The following is a 22,923-nucleotide window of genomic DNA, read 5'->3' as shown; positions in this document are numbered from 1 at the left end:
AGTCAAGATTTATGGTATCGTGCATTATATGAAACTAAATGATTGAGTGCAATATGTAGATCAGGCCATTGAGATGCAACCAATGATATCTGCTTAATAAGACTCAGCCAAGACAAAGTAAAATACCTAGGAGTAAAACTTTGTGGGGGAAAAAGTGGACAATTTTGGTTGGCAATTTTGTATATCAAAACATGGATAGTATAAAAGAAAACCATCTTTGACCATTGCCATCTTTTTCTCTAGGATGAAATTCCACTGATGCCATTCCCTTTGGAAGACTATGAAGGACTGATACCAGTAAGTTATTGATCAATTACTTTGGTTTAGAAGCCTTTAAAAGTAGTTTTAAAAGTGGATCTAAGGAACAGTTTTATTCTAATCTTAAACAGAGATTTAATTATTTATCTGTATATTTATTTATTCATACCCTGCCTTTATTATTATTACAAATAATTCAAGGTGGCAAATATATTCAACACACCTTCCTCCTCCTGTTGCCTCCCCAACAAGAAACCTGAGAGAGTGACTGGACTGGGGATAGCTCATATCTCAAATTGCACTTAAAAAAGTTGTAGTTATGATAGGGATTAGTCCAAAATTTTCCAATGCAATTATTTTGGCTTCATTTGTTTCATAGCTGCTCCTGTTCTTAAACTGAATAGAAATTACCCAATTAGAATTCCTGTGTCATTTAATTCAATTCCCTGCAAGGCGGGTGTGGGATTCTACCAGTTTAACAACTGGTTCGCCAGGATACTCCTTCTAGAAAGCAAAACTATGCTGTCCTCATTAGTTTAGTTCAGTTCAGTTTATTAAACTTCTATACCACCCTTCTCCCGAAGGACTCAGGGCGGTGTACAGCCATATTAAAAACAAACATATACTCACAAAATTTAAAACCAATTTAAAATAAATATATAAATTTGGCCCTTATATTAAAAGCTACAAACACCCAATTTAAAAATCATTTTCTAAGCCAGCCCGGCCTATTGGAACAAAAGAGTCTTAAGGGCACGGCGAAAGGTGCGTAGGTCGGGGATCATGCGAACCTCCAGGGGCAGTTCATTCCAGAGGGCAGGTGCCCCCACAGAGAAGGCTCTCCCCCTGGGTGTTGCCAGTCGACATTGTTTGGCCGACGGCACCCTGAGGAGTCCCTCTCTGTGGGAGCGTATTGGCCGGTGGGAAGCTATCGGTGGCAGAAGGCTATCTCGTATATACCCAGGTCCTAGGTGTCAGCCTTCTGTCAGAAGTAGAACAGTGTGGATTCTGGATTGCCTGAAGTGGCTGTGCAGGTTCAGGGACAGGATAGAAACCTCTCTAATTGGCACAGGGGACTTTTATATATACTTAGACATGCAAATGCACAAGTGCAGCCCAGTTGGGGCAAACAGACCATCATGAGATTAAACCAAGGGTAATATAAACACACAGAAATAAAAAGAGCTTCTCCCATATACAAATGAAGCCTTGCAGAAGGAATCAATCTTCCTCCCACTTCCTCTTTCAAGGGCAGCAGACAAGAGAAGACATTCAAGGTAGAATGTACACACTACTCCCACACATATCATACAATGAAAGTTACATGGCAGACAATAAACCACCAAAGTTTTAGCATTTAACTTACAAAAGATATATAAAACTTACACAACTACAAAAAGTCTGAATATAGCAATAGCAATAGCAATAGCACTTAGACTTATATACCGCTTCACAGTGCTTTTACAGCCCTCTCTAAGCTCTTTACAGAGTCAGCATATTGCCCCCAACAATTTGGGTCCTCATTTTACCCACCTCAAAGGGATGGAAGGCTGAGTCAACCTTGAGCCTGGTGAGATTCGAACTGCTAAATTGCAGGCAGCCAGCAGTCACCAGAAGTAACCTGCAGTACTGCACTCTAACCATTGCACCACCAAGGCTCATGTTACCCAGATTGTTGTCAAGAATATCTTGAAACATGGCACAATCAAATTGCATCCAATTCCAACCATTTATAGTGAATTTACTACCTCAGGCCATATATTTGTGTGTGTACACTGGAAAGCCCAGAACAGATTGCCTATGCTCCACTTTGGGACATGTGAATAGAAGGAATGGGGCCCTAAAATGAAGCAATAGCCAACATTCTTGACCAGTGCAACTGCCTCTCCTATACAGATGCACAAGGACATTTTTTTTCTCTGAAGACACAGGCCTGATCAGATATAATTTCAAATTCTTTCTTTGTTTTGCCATCTCCTCCCCCCCAAAAATTATTTTGGTTGGATTTTGTCCTGCTTTGGGAAAATGCCTCTAACCACAGTTTAAGATAAATATCACATCACCTCCCAGTAACAGGTTCGCTTACAAGGTGTCTTAGCTGAGTGTCAAAGCCACAACCTGCCAGCTAGTTTATATAGGAGACATCTGGAGTCAACCTATGGAATGTTTGTGGTCGACTCCTCTAGCTCCAGAAGTGGTATTCAGCAGGTTCTGACCAGTTCTGGAGAACCGATAGCGGAATTTTTGAGTAAATACCACCTCTGAGGCATTTGGACAAGGTCTGAAGATAAGCAAAGTTTATCATTAGCATAATAAAAAAAAACACACCCAGAGGTTGTCAACTTATATGATAATAAAGTAGGATTAGCATGAAGAAAAAAAAGTTGAAAAAAGAAACCATAAATGCTCTGAGAATGCTGAAAATGGTAAGACTGTAAGGAGTAGATAGGATAATGGAAGAAATGTTATAAATATGAATGTGGTTTGCTTGTGGAGCAGCTGTGTGACTTGTTTAATATTGGCAAATGCTGCATTCTGTGGCGGAAGATTGGAAAAATGCTGCTATTGTTCCACGACACAAAAGGAAAGTTTGCAAGTACAAATGTTTACAGATAAATAATATGTTAACTGCATTTGGGAAGAAGTTGGAGGAATTTTAATCCAAAGGCCATGAGAGGTGAGAATGAGCAAAAATTATAGAATAGAATAACTTTATTGTCACTTTGAATGTACACCAATCAGCATACATTAAAATGAAATTTTGTTGCATACAGCTCTCAAAAGGTCATCACCTCCAATATACACTACATAAACATGACAAAATAAATAAATACAAAATTATGAATATACCCACATATATTATATGTCACAAACAACACAGTCTAGTCCAGATGTGGAGATGAAAAATGAATTTTTGTGAGTTTACCAGATGGATGGCCTAGGAAACAAAGCTGTTACAGAATCTGGTAGTCCTGCTAGAAATACTTCGAAACCTTCTCCCAGAGGGGAGCAACAGAAACAGACCATAAAGTGGGTGTGCGGGGTCTCTGGCAATGCTTTGAGCTCTAAACGCAAAGTGCTTATAAGCAGTATCCTGAATAACAGGAATCTGAGGCACTGCCACCACCAAACCAAACAGTGATGCAGTTTTTAAAACACTGTCAATCGTGCCTCTGTAAAAAGTGGCTAGGACAGAAGGAGAAAGATGTGCTCTCCTCAACTGACATAGGAAATACAGACACTGATTTGCACGCTTCCCTAAGGATGACCTTTGGAGAGACCAGTTCAGATTTTTAGTTATCTGCACCCCCAGATACTTAATACTGTTGACCACTTCTATAGCTGCATCCTTGATACTGAGTGGCGTATGACTATGCTGGCTCTTTCTAAAATCTACAATGATCTCCTTTGTTTTATTTAACACTTAGAACCAGGTTAGTTTTATTGCATCAGTCCACCAGAGCCTTCATCTCTTCCCTATAAGCATCTTCATTGTCTTCCCAGATGAGACCCACCACTGGCGTGTCATTCGCATTTTCACAATAAGATTCATAGCAGATTTGGCACAGCAGTTGTGGGTCATCAAGGTGAACAGTAGCAGACTCAAGACACAGCCCTGTGGGGAACCCGTACTCAAGGAGTCTTATGCCAGGTAGTAGGTGAACAGACTGGAATTTTGCTCCTTAGCATTGAGAAATGTGCAAAAAATGTTCTTTCACACATTCCTTGATTTTGAGAAAATCTATGGTGCACAGTGTATAAGTCACAGAATGTTTCAGCCAAATATGGAACCAAAGATTGGTTCCTGAATGTAATAAAAATAGTGCAAGGAAGAAAAACTTTTATGTGAATAAGCAGAATGCTTAGTGAATTATTCGTCAGTGAGTAGCAAATAAGACAAGGATATGTGCTACTCCCTTGGTTGCATACTATATTTATGGATCAATGTGTAGGAAATACTTGTGACATCAGAAGTAAATAGATTAGGGATACTTTTGTGTAGAGATGTTGGCTGAGAATTCAAATGCTTTTCAGCAAATATTATCTCAAATGTATAATATGATGAGGGCTATGAATTTGAGAATTAATGAATTAAAGAGCAAAGTAGTTGTGTTTGGCAAGAAAAGGGAATGAATGATTTCAAAGTTACAAATAAATTGCAAATAAATAAAATAGATATTTGGGCAAGAATTTAGTAAAATGTTTACTAAAGATGGTTAGGTTTTTTTTTAAAGTAGAAATGCTGATAGAAAAGTTGTGAATAGTATGTGGCCTGCTCAAAGGAATGAATGTTTCTCCAAATAAAAAGTGGGGGGATAAAATAACCGCAGAAGAATTTGTTTCTGTCAAATCAGTGTATGAAACTTATAGAAGTAAAGATGATTTGCAAGGACAGAATGGGCTATAATAAACTAGACAACCTGTGAAATATTAGGTTATCATTTCAGAGATATTTCCTTACCTAAATAAAGAAACAGAATAACCAAGGGCAAAAAAGTAGTAGAAGCGGAGCAATTTCCAACTTTCTGCTGACTTAATTATGACTGATCTTCTCCGTCAGTCAGTAGTTCCACCCTAACCCTCTGGAGGGTGAGTAGGCTAGTCCCATTACTGGCTGCTGGAGGGCGATCAGCCATAAGCAAGCCAGCAGAAAGTTGACAATTTCCATTTTCATTGCTTTTTTGCCCTTGATTATTCTGTCTACCTGATCAGCAGGAGCCAAAAGAGAGGCTGGTCTATCTGACCTTCAGAGGACTAGAGTGGGACCAGTCTACTGAACCTCCAGGCACTGAAGGAATCACAAATTTGCCAAATTTCAGTCCCAAGGGCATCATTTTGGATGCATTGTGTAAGTTAAGACATTTGAGATACCACGGTTGAAAAATTGTTGCCCTATGATGCATTGTTTTACTCAGTTAAAAGTTAGAGACACAAGAGTTTTAGTAGTACGCAGATGATAAACTTTCTTCTTCCCTTTATGTGCTTTTTATAATCTTGCTTATCCTAATACAGGATATTTTGGGGGGGAGGAATAAAGAATAGGAATATAGAATTATTTTATCTTACTGCATTCATTATGCTGAAAGAAAATATTTCATTTTCTTCATCCTTTCCATCTTTTTAGTAAACAAAAAAAAGGCAAAAGGGGGGGGGTTTACTGGCAAAAATGGGGGGGGGAATTCAAGTATCCCAGTTGTTTTCAAAGTTTTTACATCTCTGTCTAGGACAGGGGTTCCCAACCCTCAGTCTGTGGAATGGCATAGGGCTACGGCATGCCAGAATTGATGAGTCGAATCATGTGGTCAGAAATACAAAACAAAAGTATTAGGAAACTATATTGGAGACTGAATTCTAGAGGGAAGATGCTTTCCATTGTTATTTAAAAGTGGTGTGTGTGTGTGGGGGGGGGTTGGTCTGCATATTAGTTTAATATATTATTATTATTGTTTCCTTCCATGAGACAAGGGAAGCTTGTTATTGATTTTCAACTAGTTGATTGTTTTTCTCTGACCAGTTCCCTAGGAAATGGGACTTTGTCCTAGTTTGTGATGATCACAGGATGAACATTGAGAAGGCTCGCAAGAAAAAGAAGTTTCTGGAAGAACTGCACAGGAAAGGGTTCATTATCAAGGTAAGACTGACATCTCTTCCCTCCCTAAAGCTGACACCACATTGCTGGATATAGAGCTGGCATGCTGATTTGAAGCTCTTGTTTACAAGAGGCCCACAGCTTTCCTTGCTCAGAATTGGAGCTGATGTCAGGTAGCTCAGTCTGACAACACAACAAGCTTATGCTTTGATAGAGTGGATGTGATCTGTCTAACTGGCCTTTTCTCAAGCATGATCATAATATTTTTGCACCAATTCATGAGTATGAGAATTGAGGATTCTCCTAGACTGATGTCTTATAAGTCTTGGTATCATTTATTTTTCTATCAAATTCTTAGGCAATTAGGGACCAAAAGCTCTTTTATGGAGTTCATGCACCAAGTGGAATCTTTCGAAAATACCAGTGGCTTCTGAATAATCCTGATAATGAATTGGAGCATCTGTTTCCAGAGCAATCAGATTACCAACAGTCAGCAATCACTTCAACAAGGTAAGGTATCCATCCATCCATCCATCCACCCATTTGGTGCATACAGTTGGTGCTCAAGTGAAGCTGCTGTCCACGTGATTAATAAGTCATGAGGTCATAAATTAATGGGAACATTTCTTGAAGACAATGTTTGGATTGGCACAGAGACTATTGCTTAGTTTAACTGAGAACTTTTAATTGTAGTTGAGGGGTGAGGATCAATTGGGAGTGACTTTCTAAGCCTTTTCAAAACTGCAGAGATATCAATGCTATTCATTTAAAGATAATATTAACTAATAGAGAGATTTTTGCTAAGGCCTTTGCACTTACTAGATAGTACAAACTAGAAACTACTGAATAGCTATGCAGATTACTGTGTAGAACAGAGGTCCCCAATCTGTCCGGCTTGGTGGAGCAGTAATTGGGGGGGGGGAGATGGATGGTTCTGTGTAAGTGGCAGGCATGCGTGCGTGCAGCTCCATTTGCACAAGCGAGGGCACGCGCCTGCCGCTCCCACAAGTGGAGCTTTGCAAGTGCACCCACCCACCTGCCACTCATGCAAATGGAACTGCAAGCACGCATGCGCTCACCCGCCCCTTGTGTGGCCCAGTTCAGAATGGTTGGGGACCCCTGGTGTAGAATACAGAGAAAGAATTGGAAGCTTTTTAAAACAAAGCAAACAAACCAAACTAAAAACTTCAAGGAAGGGCTGAAGTAGGGAGGTTAATCCTTACAGCTTTTTCACTGGCAATGTCCCTAGTGAGCTGCTGCCTCCTTTCCCTAATTCTCAGAAATGGATCTATTCTATTTGCTCTTGTTTCTCTAAATGGCACCAGCAGGATGCTTTATCACCATTAGGGATAAAAAGTTAAAAGATTTTCATGATAAAAGTTATATGCCTTAAGAATTTCTATACTAGGTAGAAATACTTTTCTAAAAAGGGCCTGGTGGCTCAGCAGACTGACAGCATTGTGATTAAAACCAGCTGTCTGCAATTACTGTAAGTTCGAATCTCACCAGGCTCAAGGTTGACTCAGCCTTCCATCCTTTCTAAGGTGGGTAAATTGAGGACCCAGTTTGTGGGGGCAATAAGCTGACTTTGTATAAATATACAAAAGTATGAAGGCTATTGCTTAACGCATTGTAAGCCGCCCTGAGTCTCCGGAGAAGGGCGGCATATAAATCAAATAAAAAAAAAATACTTTTGAATAATGAAAGTTGTATTTATTCCTGCCTCTGAACAGCATTGCTGTTTTTTCGGTTCTTGTATGTTTTAGGATACGTATTGTGAGTTTTATCCTGCAAAATACAGAAATTCCAAATACCAAAGGTATGAAAAAATCTTTCCCTTTGTTAGTGTAAATATAATCCATTTGTATTTTATTTTCACTTTGCAGTATCCTTTTCACAAATGCAGCTATGATCACCAGTCAGTTTTATTATTCATATAGAGACACACCCCGCTGTGGGGAGGCTTCATCCTAGTACATGTAACCATGCCTGCAAGCTGACCCAGCTTTCTGATGAGTAGTAATGATGTGATGAACTGAAAAAAGTACTTTGCTTTTTAGCCGTGTCACTTCAGACAAAGCAATCTGACACGTTTAGGGTCCAGTGTTTCATTTGTAATTGCAGTGTGGGTGGATTGGAGGCAGTGTGATGATGTTTGTAGGATGACAGGGTTCAAATTCCACTCAGAAATAGCTCATGCTTTGTTACAGAAAACATTTTGTACAGTATACAAAACTCCTGGATTGTCACCTAATGACCGTTCAAATCTTTGTGATGCAGAAAGAAAACTCCCTATGTCCTTTCTCTTGTGTTATTTCTTTGCTGCAGCTCCTGTGGAGGGGGGCAGGATCAGCTTTGCTTCTTGGGGGGTGGGGGGACGGACACATACACAGATTTGCTTGCTGTTTGGTTCTTTTTAACTGAAGTTGTGGGGCAAGGAGAGACTCTAAACCGGTTACCTACCTGAAGAGCTAGTGTGATGTAGTAGTTGAGGTGTTATACCAGGAACAGGGAGAGCCGTATTGTAATTCCCCCTCTGCCATGGAAGCTCACTGGGTGATTTGGGGCAAGTTCAGTCTCTTTCAGCCTTCCCTCCTTCCCTCTGTGGAGGCAAACAGGAGGAGGGTACACTACTTATGCCACCTTGAGCTCCTGTACAAAAGATGGAATATAAATCAAATAAATAAATCCCTGCCTTCATTGTTGAAGCCACCTTCTCCTACCTGACATTTCCTGTTTTTGGGGACCAAAACTCTTATCACTCCCTCCCAATCAGCAGAACTATTGATTGAGGGCAACAGGAGTGATGATTTGTCATCTGTGGACGGCAGGTTCTCCATCTTCTGATTTAGGGTTTTAATACTGAAGACTGGTAAATTACACCTGAGAATATTCAGGCAACGAGTGGAGCTAGAATACAGATCACATTAACCTGTTTTTAAAGCTGGTGCCAATGGTCTTTTAAATCATGGGAAGTTTCCAAACTCTTTTCAAAGGCAGATATAAATGATTTAGCTTGCAGTAATCCAGTTTCTCTCCCTAAGGCACAAGTCAGGTAATCCAGTCTGCTTTTTCCCCGACATGGTTATATGCGCCGCTGACTCAACAGCCCCATTTGGGCAAAAGTAATTTCTTTTGTCATCACCTGAGATTGACAAATAATGCAAACCTGGTTTTTGAGTGGGATATTTACACTATCCCAACAAGCAAACCAAATCATTACCATGGAATTAGCTGTCAAATGACCAGGAGGAAATATTTTATTTCAAGCCGTTTATGTCCAAAATTAAAAATAAGTTAAAATGATCTACAAATAGCCATGATGTCTTGTAGTTTGCCCTAGATAAGGCTGGTGTACTGTATTTTAGTTTAATCTATTTTTGTGAATCGTTTATTTAGCTAAAATGCTACATTAGCCCTAGAAGGAAGAATGTTTATCAAATGAATGAGTAACAGAGACTAGCACAGAAGAATTATCCTTAATTGTCATACACATTCTAATATGCATAAAACTGCTTTATACATGCTTCAAGGAGACATTTAACTGCAAGTCTTTGTTAAGCTACTCACTTGAGTGTCTATTTGAAAGAAATACCCTGGCAGAACTTCACTTTTTTGGGGGGAAAGGTCTTGATCTTGTTTCTCTTCCTCTACTAGAGAAGCTTCGTGACCTGATAAAGAAGAAAGTGTTTGAAACTGCATTTCCGTTACATGAGGTGAGGAAGCCTGAAGGCCAACGTAAAGCTGTTGAATACAGTTGTTAAATTAAATAGCAGTTGTGAGCTTAGGTTGAAGAATGGAGTCCAGTCTTTTGTCTTGATTCCTGGATCCAGAGAGATAGACCATTACAAGTTGCTCTAGTATTAGGGATAATGGTGGTGATGGTAAGGGAAGCTTTACTGGTGTTTAATTAGAAGAAAAAGCTAAAATAAATGTCAGAAACTATATTTGCGATGCATTAAACAGTAGAAGAAAAGCTTCGTTTGACAACTGTGTCTGTATATATCTATTCAGCATCTTGTGGGTGTTGATTGCTCAGGGTTGTAAAATTGTTTATAGAATATATAATCTTTCAGTTTTAACATGTTTAATTGCATTATTTTATCTAGAGAGAAAATCTGGGTAGATTTCTGAAAATGAATTGGGCTCAATGGAGAGCACTCTTCTGTAGGCAACCAATTGAAGAAATCAGGTAAGGGACAGAGAAATTGGACATTGATGAGGATGCTTTGAAATGTGAAATTACTGTAATAAAAACATCATCATGTTAATTTAAGTAGCCTTTTGTGTTCTATATTCTTATCTAAAGGAAGGGAACATTTAAATAAGATTTAAATTGTATTCCTTTTTTTTTGTTTCTGAATTGAGATCATACTGTCACAAACTGAAATGATGTCATGTACTTCGGTTAATAATCTGCTTCTCTTGAAGAAGAGATGGTTCTTTGATATTTCACTGATCTGATCTGAAGATTAAACCCTGCTACAGCTCTTGCCGGTGCTGCTCAATTTTTGAACATACTTTAATAATCCAGCACTTGCAAACTGAATCACTGGATTTCACTAATGTTCAGTGCAATCTGCTACTTTTTTGTGCCTCTGGGTCTAGCTTCCATTGACTGCTTTTGTAAAATAAGGTATTGGCTTGGAAACATCTTCATTTAGTGGCAGTTCTTTCAGATCCAGAACTAGAGGATTTATGTCAAGATAAGCAATGTTGTTTGGACAATTCTTTCAAGGTATACTCTTTCCTTTTCAGAATATATTTTGGGGAGAAAATTGCTCTTTATTATGCTTGGCTGGGCTGGTATACATGCATCCTATTAATAGCTGCTGTGCCCGGTTGTATTCTTTTCATCTATGGCTCCATCAGCTTCAGTTCCAGTCAGATCAGGTGAGTTACTCTTTTTGCTTGTGAAAACATGGCAGGTTGATGATGAGGATGAAGAATGCGGCCACCTTTGAATGTTTAATTCTCTTGGTATTTTTGCATTGCTTGCTGCAGTTAATAGGCATACGAGGCTGGAGAAGAGAACAATTACAACCATTATTATATTTTCTGATGTTTTTGTGTTTTAGATGGTTTCTAATAATAGCATGAGTGACTTTTAGATTTTTAACATATTGTGAGCCCTGAACTATTTTGGGAGAGGGAATTCCTTAAGGGAAGCCAATAAATATGCTTAAATGGTACTTATCCAAACTGACCAGGAATGATGATGATGATGATGATGATGATGATTTATTAAATTTATATACCGCCCTACTCCCGAAGGACTCAGGGCGGTGAACAACCAAAAAATAAAATACACATAGTACAAACGTTAAAAAACCATTTAAAACATATTAAATACTTTGGCCCAGAAAACAAATTTAAAACACCCCAATTTATAAGACAAATTTAAAATTTAAAAGCAATTTAAAAGAGAAGTTAGGCCAGGCCAGTCTGCTGGAAAAGGAATGTTTTGAGGGCACGTCAGAAAGCGCATAGATCCGGGATCCTCCATATCTCCGGGGGGAGCTCGTTCCAGATGGCAGGTGCCCCCACAGAGAAGGCTCTCCCCCTGGGGGCCGCCAGTCGACACTGTTTGACCGATGGCACCCTGAGAAGCCCCTCTCTATGGGAGCGTACTGGTTGGTGAGAGGCTACTGGTGGCAGAAGGTGGTCTCGTAGATACCCTGGTCCTAAGCCATGGAGTGCTCTAAAGGTGGTGACCAAAACCTTGAAGCGCACCCAAAAGACCACTGGGAGCCAGTGCAGCTCACGCAGGAGGGGGGTCACATGGGAGCGACACATCGTTCCCATAACCACCCGCGCAGCCGCATTCTGGACCAGCTGGAGCCTCTGGATGCTCCTCAAGGAGAGCCCCATGTAGAGAGCATTGCAGTAGTCCAGGCGGGAAGTGACGAGGGCATGAGTGACTGTACTTAATGAGTCCCAATCCAGAAAGGGATACAACTGGCGAATCAGGCGAACCTGATAAAAAGTCCTCCCGGCCACAGCCGTCAAGTGCTCTTCTAAAGACAGCTGTGAGTCCAGGAGGACACCCAAGTTGCGAGCCCTCTCCATGGGGGCCAACGACTCACCCCCAATAGTCAGTGATGGCACCAACTGACTATATCGGGACGTCGGAAACCACAGCCACTCGGTCTTGGATGGGTTGAGCCTGAGTCTGTTTCTCCCCATGATAACTTATTACTCCTGCCATAATATTGACATACTATGTCTCCAAAAAATGTTACATGTAGAGCAATTGCTCACCATCTATGAAATTTTGCAGGGATGGAATAGATGAGCATTGTAGTCAAGGGTAACCAATGTCAACTTGTTTAGGCACTGTTCTGGCTGTGCTCTGTTATTGAATTGTAAGAATAATAAAACAATTAATGTCCAATTTTGTTATCTCTCTGATTTAGTAAAGAAATCTGTGAGGCCAACACTACCATCATGTGTCCACTCTGTGACCAGAAGTGCCCATTTTGGATTTTATCAGACACTTGCACATATGCCAAGGTAAGAACATAAAATATCTCATTTATCTCTTGTAGTGCTCTTATGATTCTAGTACTTCTACTGCCCAAGAAACAGAATATCCACAGGTAGTTATGCTTTCTCAGTGGAGGCTGCAGAAGAGTATCTTTTGATCTGCTAGCAAGGAGAACTAGGGAAGAGCTGGGGGACCAGAGAAAAGCAAATATGGTCATCTTACAAAGAGAGAGAGAGAGAGAGAGAGAGAAATATGGTCCCAGTGGTATCAGCCTTTGAGTTTAACTTCAATACTGAGGTGAGTGGGGCCCTCAGAGCAGAACTACCAGATAATGGTGCAGTACTAAAAAGGCAATGGAATTTTGAAAGAACAAAGAATCAGATTCCCATGAATATAGGGGGTTGAAGTAACCCTTGGAGTTACTTCCTTTGTTTTCCAAAAGCTCGGCTTGCCTCCCAGCATCTTTCCCCACCTGATCAGCATACTTTGGCCTTCTAAGTATTTTATGGCTAAACTGAGAGTTCAGTTTCTCTTGTCAAATCAAGAGTCATTTGATTTGTCAGATGGGCACTATATAAATTTGAAAAATGAATAAAAGAATGAATAAATAAACAGACATTTATAAAGGCAGGGATGAAATGCTACCGGTTCACACCAGTTCGGGCGAACCGGTAGTAAAAAAAAAAGCTACTGGTTTGTCTGAACCGGTATTTCCAACGATCAGCTGTGCTGCATGATTTATATTTGCTAGAAAGCAGGAAATGCTGCTTTCTAGCGAATCTAAATTGCACGGCACAGCTGTTCCCCCCCTCACTGTTCTACTTATGTTGTTAAGCCTTCTTTTTCCGCATGCAGTGTGCATTTGGCACGCACTGTGCATGCGAGTGTGTACAGCGTGCATTTGGTGTGTACTGCACATGCATGTGCAGCATGCTTTTGGCATGCACTGCATGCACGCACGCACCATGCTTTTGGCACACATGGCACATGCGTGGGCAGCAAACCGGTGGCAGCCTGTGGAGGATTTCACCACTGTATAAAGGAGGTAGTTGCTTAATTTGACACCATATAGTTCCACAACTGTTTTGATTTAGTTTAATGTATAATCTTTAGCTTGACCCTCAAATGCTCCTTCAAAAGTATCTTGAAGATAATGACATGACTGCTAGAAATCAGCATTATTTTGTCCAAAATAGATCATAAGAGACTTCACTTTAGTGGATAAATTGACTGCTAGGGATGTAATCAACCTCAGTTTCAGGGAAAGTTTTGTCAAGTTTCCACATGGCATTCTCACTACCAGTTCCACCTTAACATTCCACTGTCAAGGAGTAATTTAGATGCCATGTCAGCACAGGGGATCCACAACTGGCTAGCTAACACACTCACACAATCAAAATTAGGGACTTTACTTTGAATTGGGGAGACATAGCCAGTTATGTTGGGACTACCAATATTACTCAACATTTCAATTTAACGACCTAGCTAAAGGCATTGATTATCATAGTTGGGAATGACAAAAAATTGGAAGGTCAAGCTAACACTCAGAATAAGAGAATGAGATTTCAATCTAAACTGGACGGTTTGAAAAACTGGTCTGAGAAATCAAAATATCCAAGGTATAAAAGGGAGAATTGTAAGATTTTGTATTTAAAGAGGAAAAATGTGGGGCACACATCTTAAGACAGAGAATGTGTGGCTTTGAAATGCTATATTGGAGAGAGACTTAGGTGTGGACATTGACCACAAGCTGAACATGAGGCAGCTGCTAGAAGGGATTTGAGATACCCTAAAGAGAGAAGCTGAAGGAACATGGGTGGTGAGTCTGAAAAAATTAAGACTAAGGAGGTGACATTATATTTGTATTCATGTATTCATGAAATGGTATAGGTTCTCCTACCTGAGCAGGGGCTGGACTAGAAGACCTCCAAGGTTCCTTCCAGCTCATTTCTATTCTATGTATGTAAAAAGGTGCCATGGGGAAGATGAATAGGAATCAATTTTCCGCTGCTACAGGAACTAGAAGCAGAAATAATGAACACAATGTCCAGTTACATTTCACTTAAATATAAGAAAAGAATTTATGATGTCTTTATGATCTGTATCACAGCTGAATGGCCCATCCATCCATGTTCACAGGGGAAAGGGAGCATATGTGATAAAAGAAAGCAGAATGACAAAAAGCAACATTGTGAAAAAAAGCCACACACAGTTTTCCAAAGAACTCTAGTGACTCTTTTTTTTTTTTTAACCATTTAGATCACCCATGTCGTTGACAATGAAGGGACAGTTCTGTTTGCAATGTTCATGACCGTCTGGGGTAAGCTTGCGGAAGATTAGTTTAATGAGGAATGCTGTTTAAATATAAGCTCTTTTCTGTCCACAGGACAATCCTTTCTCCTCTTCATTGCCAAAATATTTTTAATCTCTTATTCTGCTAACAGAATATGGAATATCTTATGGGAAACAAATCTTTGTATATGTTCCATTATATTCTTAACATTCCCTTAGAAATATATATCTTCTGCATACTTTGGCTGATCTCAATGGCCCAGTAGTTGGATAGGAGACCACTGGGAAATACCAAGGCTGTCACATTGATTAATGTGTTTTTTTTTTCTTTTAAAGACAGAGGATATGAATAGCAAGCCATTTCCGTATGGCCATACGACCAAAGATATTACTAGGCATCAGGCTTGACTCAAAGGAAACATTATTTTTATATATCCTAATATATTTTTTGAAAGTAATAGCTACTGTTTTGTTTTAAATGCACTCCATGGAACTTGAAGAAGCATACTAGGCTATTTTGCTTGCAATCCACTGTGCATTAAGCACAGATCTTGGTACAGCTTTTATAAACAGTGTTGTGGTATCTCTTAAATGCCTTCTATGAATTTTATAAAATGAATTGCCCTGTACTATGCAGAATACTGGAGGATTCATGGAAGAGATTGAAAATTGTGTTTTTGCTGTCTCTCTGTCTCTCCCTCCCTCCCTCTTTATCTTATTTGTCCTTAATGTACAGCCACTGTATTTTTGGAGCTATGGAAGCGACACAGAGCTAAAATTGTCAGTCGCTGGAATATGTATCAGTGGGATGAAGAAGAGGTAAGGTTAGTTCTTTTCTCGCATGTAAGAACCAGAGATGGGTTTCAGCAGGTTCTGATGAGTTCTGGAGAACCGGTAGTGGAAATTTTGAGTAGTTCAGAGAACCGGTAGTAATTCTGACTGGCCCTGCCTCCATCTATTCTCTGCCTCCCAAGTCCCAGCTGATTGGGAGGAAATGGGGATTTTGCAGTATCCATCCCTTGGAGTGGGGTGGGAATGGAGATTTTACAGTATCCTTCCCCTGCCATGCCCACCAAGCCATGTCCACCAAGCCATGCCACGCCCACCAAGCCACACCCACAGAACCGGTAGTAAAAATTTTTGAAACCCACCACTGGTAAGAACATTCTTAATATCTCTGGTGGCAAGAAAAACCTCTTCTGTAATAGCTTTAGTACAAGTACAGCTACTAGACAGGTGTTGATGTCTAACCTGACATTTATTGCAAATAAATAAATAAATAAATAAATAAATAAATAAATAAATAAATAAATAAATAAATAGTTAACATTTCTATTTGTGTCTTAGACCAAGAGTCAGCAATTTTTCAGGCAAAGGGCCCCAATCCCTTTATACAATGTTTTGAACACCAATAACTGAAATTAAATTAAAACGATCCATGTTTACATGTTCCAAATGCTCAAAGAGATTCAATTCAAAATCACAAAGATCTTATTGTATTTGCCTAATAAATAAAATTTTACCATTTCCCCCTAATTGGTAAACAGGTTGCACTGGGTGCCATCTGGTATGCTATATTGATGACTGCCACCTGATATTAAAACTAATATCACTTGAAAATGTTGGCAGAAACTTCAGCAATTTTGTAGTGAGGCAGAGATCAGTACAAGAGCTCTGTTACACTTGAACAGTAGTTCCAGTTGAGAGTCCTAGAAATTTTCTCTTGTCCTCAGATTGCCATTCCAGGAATTGAAACAAGGAGTAACAATGGTAATTGTTGAATTGACAGTCAGCTCAGTTTAGGAAGGCCTGTGCCTTTCATTTCATAAATTGTTGACTAGGCATTATATTTTCTCATATACATCTCCAGCATCTTATAAAGGTTCTTTCAAGAACCTTATTTTGTGATTTTTCTGTCACAGTTAAGATTTTTATATAGACATCATGATTCTTAAATCAAACTTCCAGCAGAGTTGGTCAGGATAGAGTAAGTGGTGGTGAGTTAAACTCTGAATTGATCCATTTTGAATGTTGGCAATTGAAGTGAAAGAGACAGGTTGGCACATACACTTCTCACACTTGCTTTTAGGCTGTATCCTATCATCTAAATAAAACAGTCTCAGACCTCTGAAAGAGAGTATTTTTTATTTGGGACAATTGTGTAACACTGTATAAAATAACTTTGCATGTCCAATCCTTGATTTATGAGGCTATTAGGATAGTAGTAGAAGCAGAGCACTTATTTGCATATCGAAAGATCTGTCTCTGGCATTTCCAGGAAAAGGTGTAAAAATAGGAAGTGTTTGCCTTTTTTTGTTTCATCAGTCTGGGAACTTTTTTTGCAGCCCAACAGCTTTTTGTCCCTTTCTGTCTTTGAATGCAAATGTTTTCCATATTTTAACCCAGTTGTCTCATGTCTGTATTTTGCACACAGTTACCCCTAAAGAATAGACTTTTGCTTATCACAGAACTGAGCAAATGACCCAAAAAATCTCTTAGGTAAAGAGATTTCTAATCTTGTTGGTTGGGATGAGGGCAGCATATACTTGAGGAAATTTAACGTGGGTCTCCATCTCCTATGAAATAGAGATTATAATAGTTTTACAATTGCTGAATTATTTGATTGCTTCTGTTAGGTTCTAAGGATAATTCACAGAGATAGCTAATATGCTTTCACATATAGTAGAGGTCAGAATTTAGGCTACATAGGCTAGTCCTATATAATCATAATATTCTACTGGTGGCTTTTATTAGTGCAGGTGAACTGAAATAGCAATAGCATTTAGACTTATATACCTCTTCATAGTGCTTTACAGCACTCTTTAAGAGGTTTACAGAGCCAGGATATTGCCTCCACCAATTTGGGTCCTCAGAAGTATGGAAGGCTGAATCAACCTTGAGCCTGTCAGGATTGAACTTCTGGCAGTGAGCAGAATTAGCCTGCAATATTCCATTCTAACCACTGCGCCACCACAACTCTCCCCCCTAACTTCACCATGGATTTTTTTTTTTATTGCAGAATTAGGGAAGGGCAAAAGTAAATAGCAAACTAATGATTTAGTATGTTGCTGCTGATTATATACATTTTTTTTAATCCAGAAATTGTCCCTGAAATACAGTATTGCCCCAATTCAAACACTGGTTTTCTTAAAGTCAAGTCTCACTGACTAAAAGAGACCATCATGAAATAAAATTGGAATAAAGGAAAAGATTCTCTTCTCACTTTAATAACCTCAGAATTTTAAGCCTTCAGGCGTTTAAGAAAAGTGTGATTACTATTACCACTATACTTCTTTCTGTAGGAGGAAGTGGCTTTGGAGCTCATCAATAACCCTGAAAATACCTCTGAGGAGTATCAGCATTCATATATCCGCAGTATAATTGTGCTTATTTTAGCTCTTATTATGGTACGTGCATACTGTTTTCCTAATGTACTTTTCATATTTACTTTGGATGTTTATTAATGGTACATATATAAGAAAAATACTACACCTTTGAAGTATAATTAGAAGAGATTCCTATAAATGAAAAAACATTTCAAAAGATTTCTTTATTTCTAAATAATAAAAATAAGCAATGTTATATTTGCCTAGATAATAGGCAACACATGCATTACATCTTTTTTCCTGGTCTTCACTTCTTATTGTGAAAGAGTATGCCAGCTGGACACCACCGGGATATGTGAATAAGATACAATTGTTGCCTAGAAGTTTAGGCACCGAATTTGTGTGGAGTGAAGATCTACTCCCTGAATTTGGGAGAGAAAACAATTTTACCTTTGCAATGGGACTTTTTTGCAAACCTGAAAATATGAATCACTTAAGTAATTCAGGCAAAGCATAAAGCATTTATTAAGGGAATGGGAAGTGTCAAGATTTTTAATAGACTATGGAAACAAATAATACACACATTCAATATATGTGATAGAAAGCAAGTTTGCTATACTTTAAAAGGAAATATGGATGCCATGCTACAATGCTAATAATACCTTTATTAAAATGCTAATAAAGAAACCTAAACACCCAGGTAGGTGACACAATAATCTCCTGGAAGGACAGCTGACAGTATCACTTTCAGCAGTTTAAACCCTCAGTTCATTTTTCTGGCCAGTACTACTTTGTCTAACCCATAGGCTTACTGTATATTCAAACAGAAATGGATACAGGAAATGGAAGTTTTTTCTACATTCCAGTTCTTGCCCCCATTAATTAAACCTATCATTCAGCTGTCCTGGCACAGCAATCATCTTAAACTTTGAATCCGTAGATGCATGAGGGATTGAGCATTGCCACAGATCACATAGCGTCATCATCAGTCTACAGTTGCCAAAACTGAGATGTTCTTTTAAAGATGGTCCACTTTAGGCAAAATTTGTATTCTGAAGGATTCCTAAAGGGACTTTGTGCTGCTCTTACAAAACTTGGATACACATTCAGATCCCATTTAGGAGCTAGTAAAGTAGGGATAAAATAATTCTGGCCATTGTGATACTCCCCAAGAAATTTCAAATATTGGAGGTTTTTATGAAAATAAAACCTAGATCTTCCCTTCCAGATGGAGCTGAAATTTGTCACAAATCAGCAGATTATTTACACTGTTTCACAATGCAGCAGGACAACTTTTCCAAAAAGAGAAATTTGAAAATTTTATTTTTATAAGATTATTTCCAAAATCTAAGCTTAGCAGAACTTTCTACAGATAAGAAGTAGTAGAGAAAAAAGATTAGCCAGCCATCTTCTGTTCCATCTTCCTATAAAACAAAAACAACAAGCAGATTTTTCAGAGAGGTAGTATGAATTAGTCAGCAGCTAAACATTTAGAGTTTATGGTACTTTCAAAACTAATAACTTTATTATTTAATCAACATAGGTCACAACCCATGTCTTTAGATCATCATGATTACCTGAAACTGATGGATCACCTGATTTCTGTTCTTCTGATGTTTTCATTTTTCCTTTTTGGTGCTATCAGTACTTTCTTATCTCTTTTTAGATATGTGTGCTGATTGGGATTGCCCATGCCTTGGTCATCTACCGGATTGTGGTGACAGTAATCTTTACTCAGTCCAATTCAAAATTCCTTCAAGAGAAAGCCACTACGGTGGCAGTCCTGACAGGTGCAGTGATGCACTACTTGAGCATCATCATTATGACCAAGGTACACATTTGCTACTTGTTTTGTAGCTGTCTGTTTTTCAGGCACTCTGCACTTGTATAATTTATATTTCTATTGCAGGTGAACAAATATATTGCACACTTTCTCTGTGAATTAGGTAAGAAGCATCCAATTGTACATTCATCCTTCTATTTGAAATATATATGTACTGAGTGACTGTAGAGCAGCCTGTTTTCATTTATGCTGTCCAGCTGTCTTGGGCTGTAACTTCTGGCAGCTCAAGATAGCATGGGCAATCATGAAGCATGAGGCAAATTATATCTCAATACAACTGGAAAACAACTTGATAGTTGAAGATTTCTGTAGGGGATGAGTGAAAACTCACTACAGAGATGTTCAATGCTGCATGAAAAATACTTTCTTGAAACTGAGTAAGGCATGCATGAGATAAGATCAAATGTTCCAAGGGCTACAACTGACTATAGTTTTGTGCTTTTTTTTCCAGAGAGGCCAAGATCATTCAGTGAGCGAGAGAAAAGCTATACCATTAAAGTCTTCACCTTCCAGTTCTTCACCTATTTCTCTTCTCTGATCTACGTTGCTTTCTTCTTAGGGAGGTAAACAGTAAGTAGTGAACTTGGGAGAGCTAGATATTGGACAACTGCAGGCATTAGAGCTGACATTCAAGATCTAAGTTTTATTAACAACTTTGCCATATTATTGAAAACTTAGCCACATTCTGAAACTATAGGATTCCTACCCTCAATTCTTCATTTATCCATGTCCTTTGAAGATCTGACTCTTGTTTTTGATGTTTGAAATACTGTTTTTTAAACACTGTTGGAATTTTTTAATATATCATTCTGTATATGATGATTATCAAACCTATCATTAGGATTGGGAACAATTTATATTTTAATCTCACTTCCTTATTAGGATTAATGGCCATCCAGGATCTTATGTACGTGTGGCTGGCAAATGGAGATTGGAAGAAGTAAGCTACCTTACTACAATCCCCTTTTCCATTCCTGTCTTGATCTCCTATTAAATTAATTTCTCATTCATCTCTTTTCATTAATCTCTTAGCATATTGGGATGGTTTAAATCTTGGCTCTAGATGGAGATTATTCTGTTGCTTAAATCTCACTATAACTTTTGACTTGCACTCTGAACATTCCGTAAAAGTTGTGTTCATGACGGTAATGGGTAGGCGTGGATGCAAGATGCATAAGACAAATTCCGATCATGCATTTAGAACTAATTGAGTTGATCACTCTCTCAATGTCATATTTGGTCAGATGATTTGGGAGAAGATAAAATGGATAAAAGAAAGACCTTGTATCTACCTTGAGCTCTTGAAAGGGAAAGCTGGACAAAAATGTAAGAAATGTACCGACGTGTATCATTTTCTAGCTCTTTCCTCGTAGGCCTTTTGCAGAGTGAAAGTACAAAAAAAAAATGACATTGGAAGCACTCTTCAGTTACAACACATTCCTTTTTCTTTGTCTAGTGTCATCCGAGTGGTTGCATTACAGACCTTTTCATTCAGATGTTTGTAATTATGACATTAAAGCAAACTCTCAGCAGTCTTGTGGAGTACTTGCTTCCGTAAGTAGATCAAATCCAGCTCCCTCTTTATTTTTCTAGATCATTGTACACTTACAGCTCAAGTGAAACTAGTGTGGGTGTGTGTATTTGCACACGCATGCAATGGCAATTTCAATTCTTGGAAAAGAAATGATAAATTATACTTCTTCTTTGGCTTCAGGGCAAGGAAGGAGTTTTGTTCTTCCAGGTGAGCCAATATCTAGGAATGTGGGTGGGACCTCTCTTCTTTTGGAAGATGTGACGCAGCCCATATGCTTAAATCATCTAAATCTAGGATACAACATCCTGTGATGGGATTACTTTCTTCAACCTGGGTCCTTGCCTGTGAGATATGCAGCCTGCATTTTTATATCAAGTAGTTGGAGAACTATGACATGAAGGAGGCTCTCTTGGAGTTGGCGATTTTGGAATAACAACATTCTGTGCTTTTTCTTTTTACTATTGTGATTCTTCTCCCGTGCACACATACAGTAGCTCTATATAAGCACTTTGAAGTAGGGAGTGAGGGCAAGGACTTCATTCACGTGCCTGTGCTTAAGGGCATAAACACATGGTTATAACAGTTTGCCCCGTTGTGGGAATCCTATTTAAGAGCATCTTGAGCTGGTAAACTACAGATATCCTATCACAAATATTTCAGGCAGCTTCAGCACTTTAAAAAAAAAAAAAGCTTTTGTCAGCAGCCAGAGGGCAGCACAGTGACATAATGATGATGTACAGAGTGGCGGCTTTCTGCAAGATTATAATTACTATGGAGAGCAGGCACCGTTTTTTATTTGCTTTGCAGTGCAAAGGTGCATTAAGCCTCTCTGAAACTTAACCCTTAACTTAATTTGATTTCTTTATTCTTCCAGTGAAGTTTGATTGGAAATATGTTGTCAAATTTAGTTGACCACTGAAATTTCTCTGGGACTTTGATGTCCGCAAGTGGTTTGGGATCTGGCAATTGCCCACCTCATCATATATAGAGAAGCAAGTTTTTAGAAATTGCCTCACTTCTTAAATGGAACATAGCTAGTTGTTTTCCAAGAGTTCCTACATTATACAGATGAGCATGTTATGGGTCCCGTCTACAAGAGTTTCAACTGATGGGACTCAGGAAGAGAACTTTTGTGAGGTGGCATCCACCCCCTGGAACATCATCCTTCCTGAGATTAGATTGGGTCAATCTAAGAGCACCATCAGTATCCTGTAAGCATGGAGACCCTTCAAGATAGCTGTATTGTCTGTGAGCTGTTGGCTGACCTTTTCATGAACTTTTTTTCTCCAATGAAGTCCTTTGTGCTCTCTGAGTGTGATTCAGTGGTGGGCCCCTGGTTCAGACCGGTTCACAAGAACCGGTAGTAAAACCGGCGGGAGGCTCCGCCCACTGACCCTGATGTCATCAGGGAGCTTCTGCGCATGCGCAGAAGAGCACATGGCCCCATTGTGAACCAGTAGTAAAGGTAAGTACAACCCACCCTGGTGTGGTTGTTTTCTTGCAGACATTTCGTTACCCAACTAAGTAACATCACACTGAAAAAGCAAGCTCAGAGAGCACCAAGGACTCCATCCCTGACCTAAAAGACCCTAT

General features: G+C 39.0%; 1 protein-coding gene across 1 annotated transcript in view; it reads left to right on the top strand.

The window, feature by feature from the left end:
- ANO9 (anoctamin 9) overlaps positions 1-22,923 on the top strand; it is a 39,010-nt gene that overhangs the window by 3,558 nt on the left and 12,529 nt on the right. Inside the window, exons 2-17 of the mRNA XM_070934970.1 lie at positions 244-297; positions 5,774-5,890; positions 6,207-6,358; positions 7,615-7,667; positions 9,506-9,564; positions 9,958-10,040; positions 10,607-10,741; positions 12,265-12,361; positions 14,595-14,655; positions 15,364-15,446; positions 17,930-18,034; positions 19,620-19,784; positions 19,863-19,899; positions 20,248-20,359; positions 20,679-20,736; positions 21,253-21,350. Coding sequence (XP_070791071.1) covers positions 244-297; positions 5,774-5,890; positions 6,207-6,358; positions 7,615-7,667; positions 9,506-9,564; positions 9,958-10,040; positions 10,607-10,741; positions 12,265-12,361; positions 14,595-14,655; positions 15,364-15,446; positions 17,930-18,034; positions 19,620-19,784; positions 19,863-19,899; positions 20,248-20,359; positions 20,679-20,736; positions 21,253-21,350 — 1,469 coding nt within the window. The remainder of the gene's footprint in view (positions 1-243; positions 298-5,773; positions 5,891-6,206; positions 6,359-7,614; positions 7,668-9,505; positions 9,565-9,957; positions 10,041-10,606; positions 10,742-12,264; positions 12,362-14,594; positions 14,656-15,363; positions 15,447-17,929; positions 18,035-19,619; positions 19,785-19,862; positions 19,900-20,247; positions 20,360-20,678; positions 20,737-21,252; positions 21,351-22,923) is intronic.

The sequence above is a fragment of the Pituophis catenifer genome, unplaced genomic scaffold, assembly GCF_029215685.1.
Source record: "Pituophis catenifer annectens isolate HBS135680 unplaced genomic scaffold, rPitCat1.0.hap2 SCAF_1, whole genome shotgun sequence".
Taxonomy (NCBI): domain Eukaryota; kingdom Metazoa; phylum Chordata; class Lepidosauria; order Squamata; family Colubridae; genus Pituophis; species Pituophis catenifer.
The sequence above is the reverse complement of the archived record's forward strand: the minus strand, read 5'-3'. Positions and strand labels throughout refer to the sequence as shown.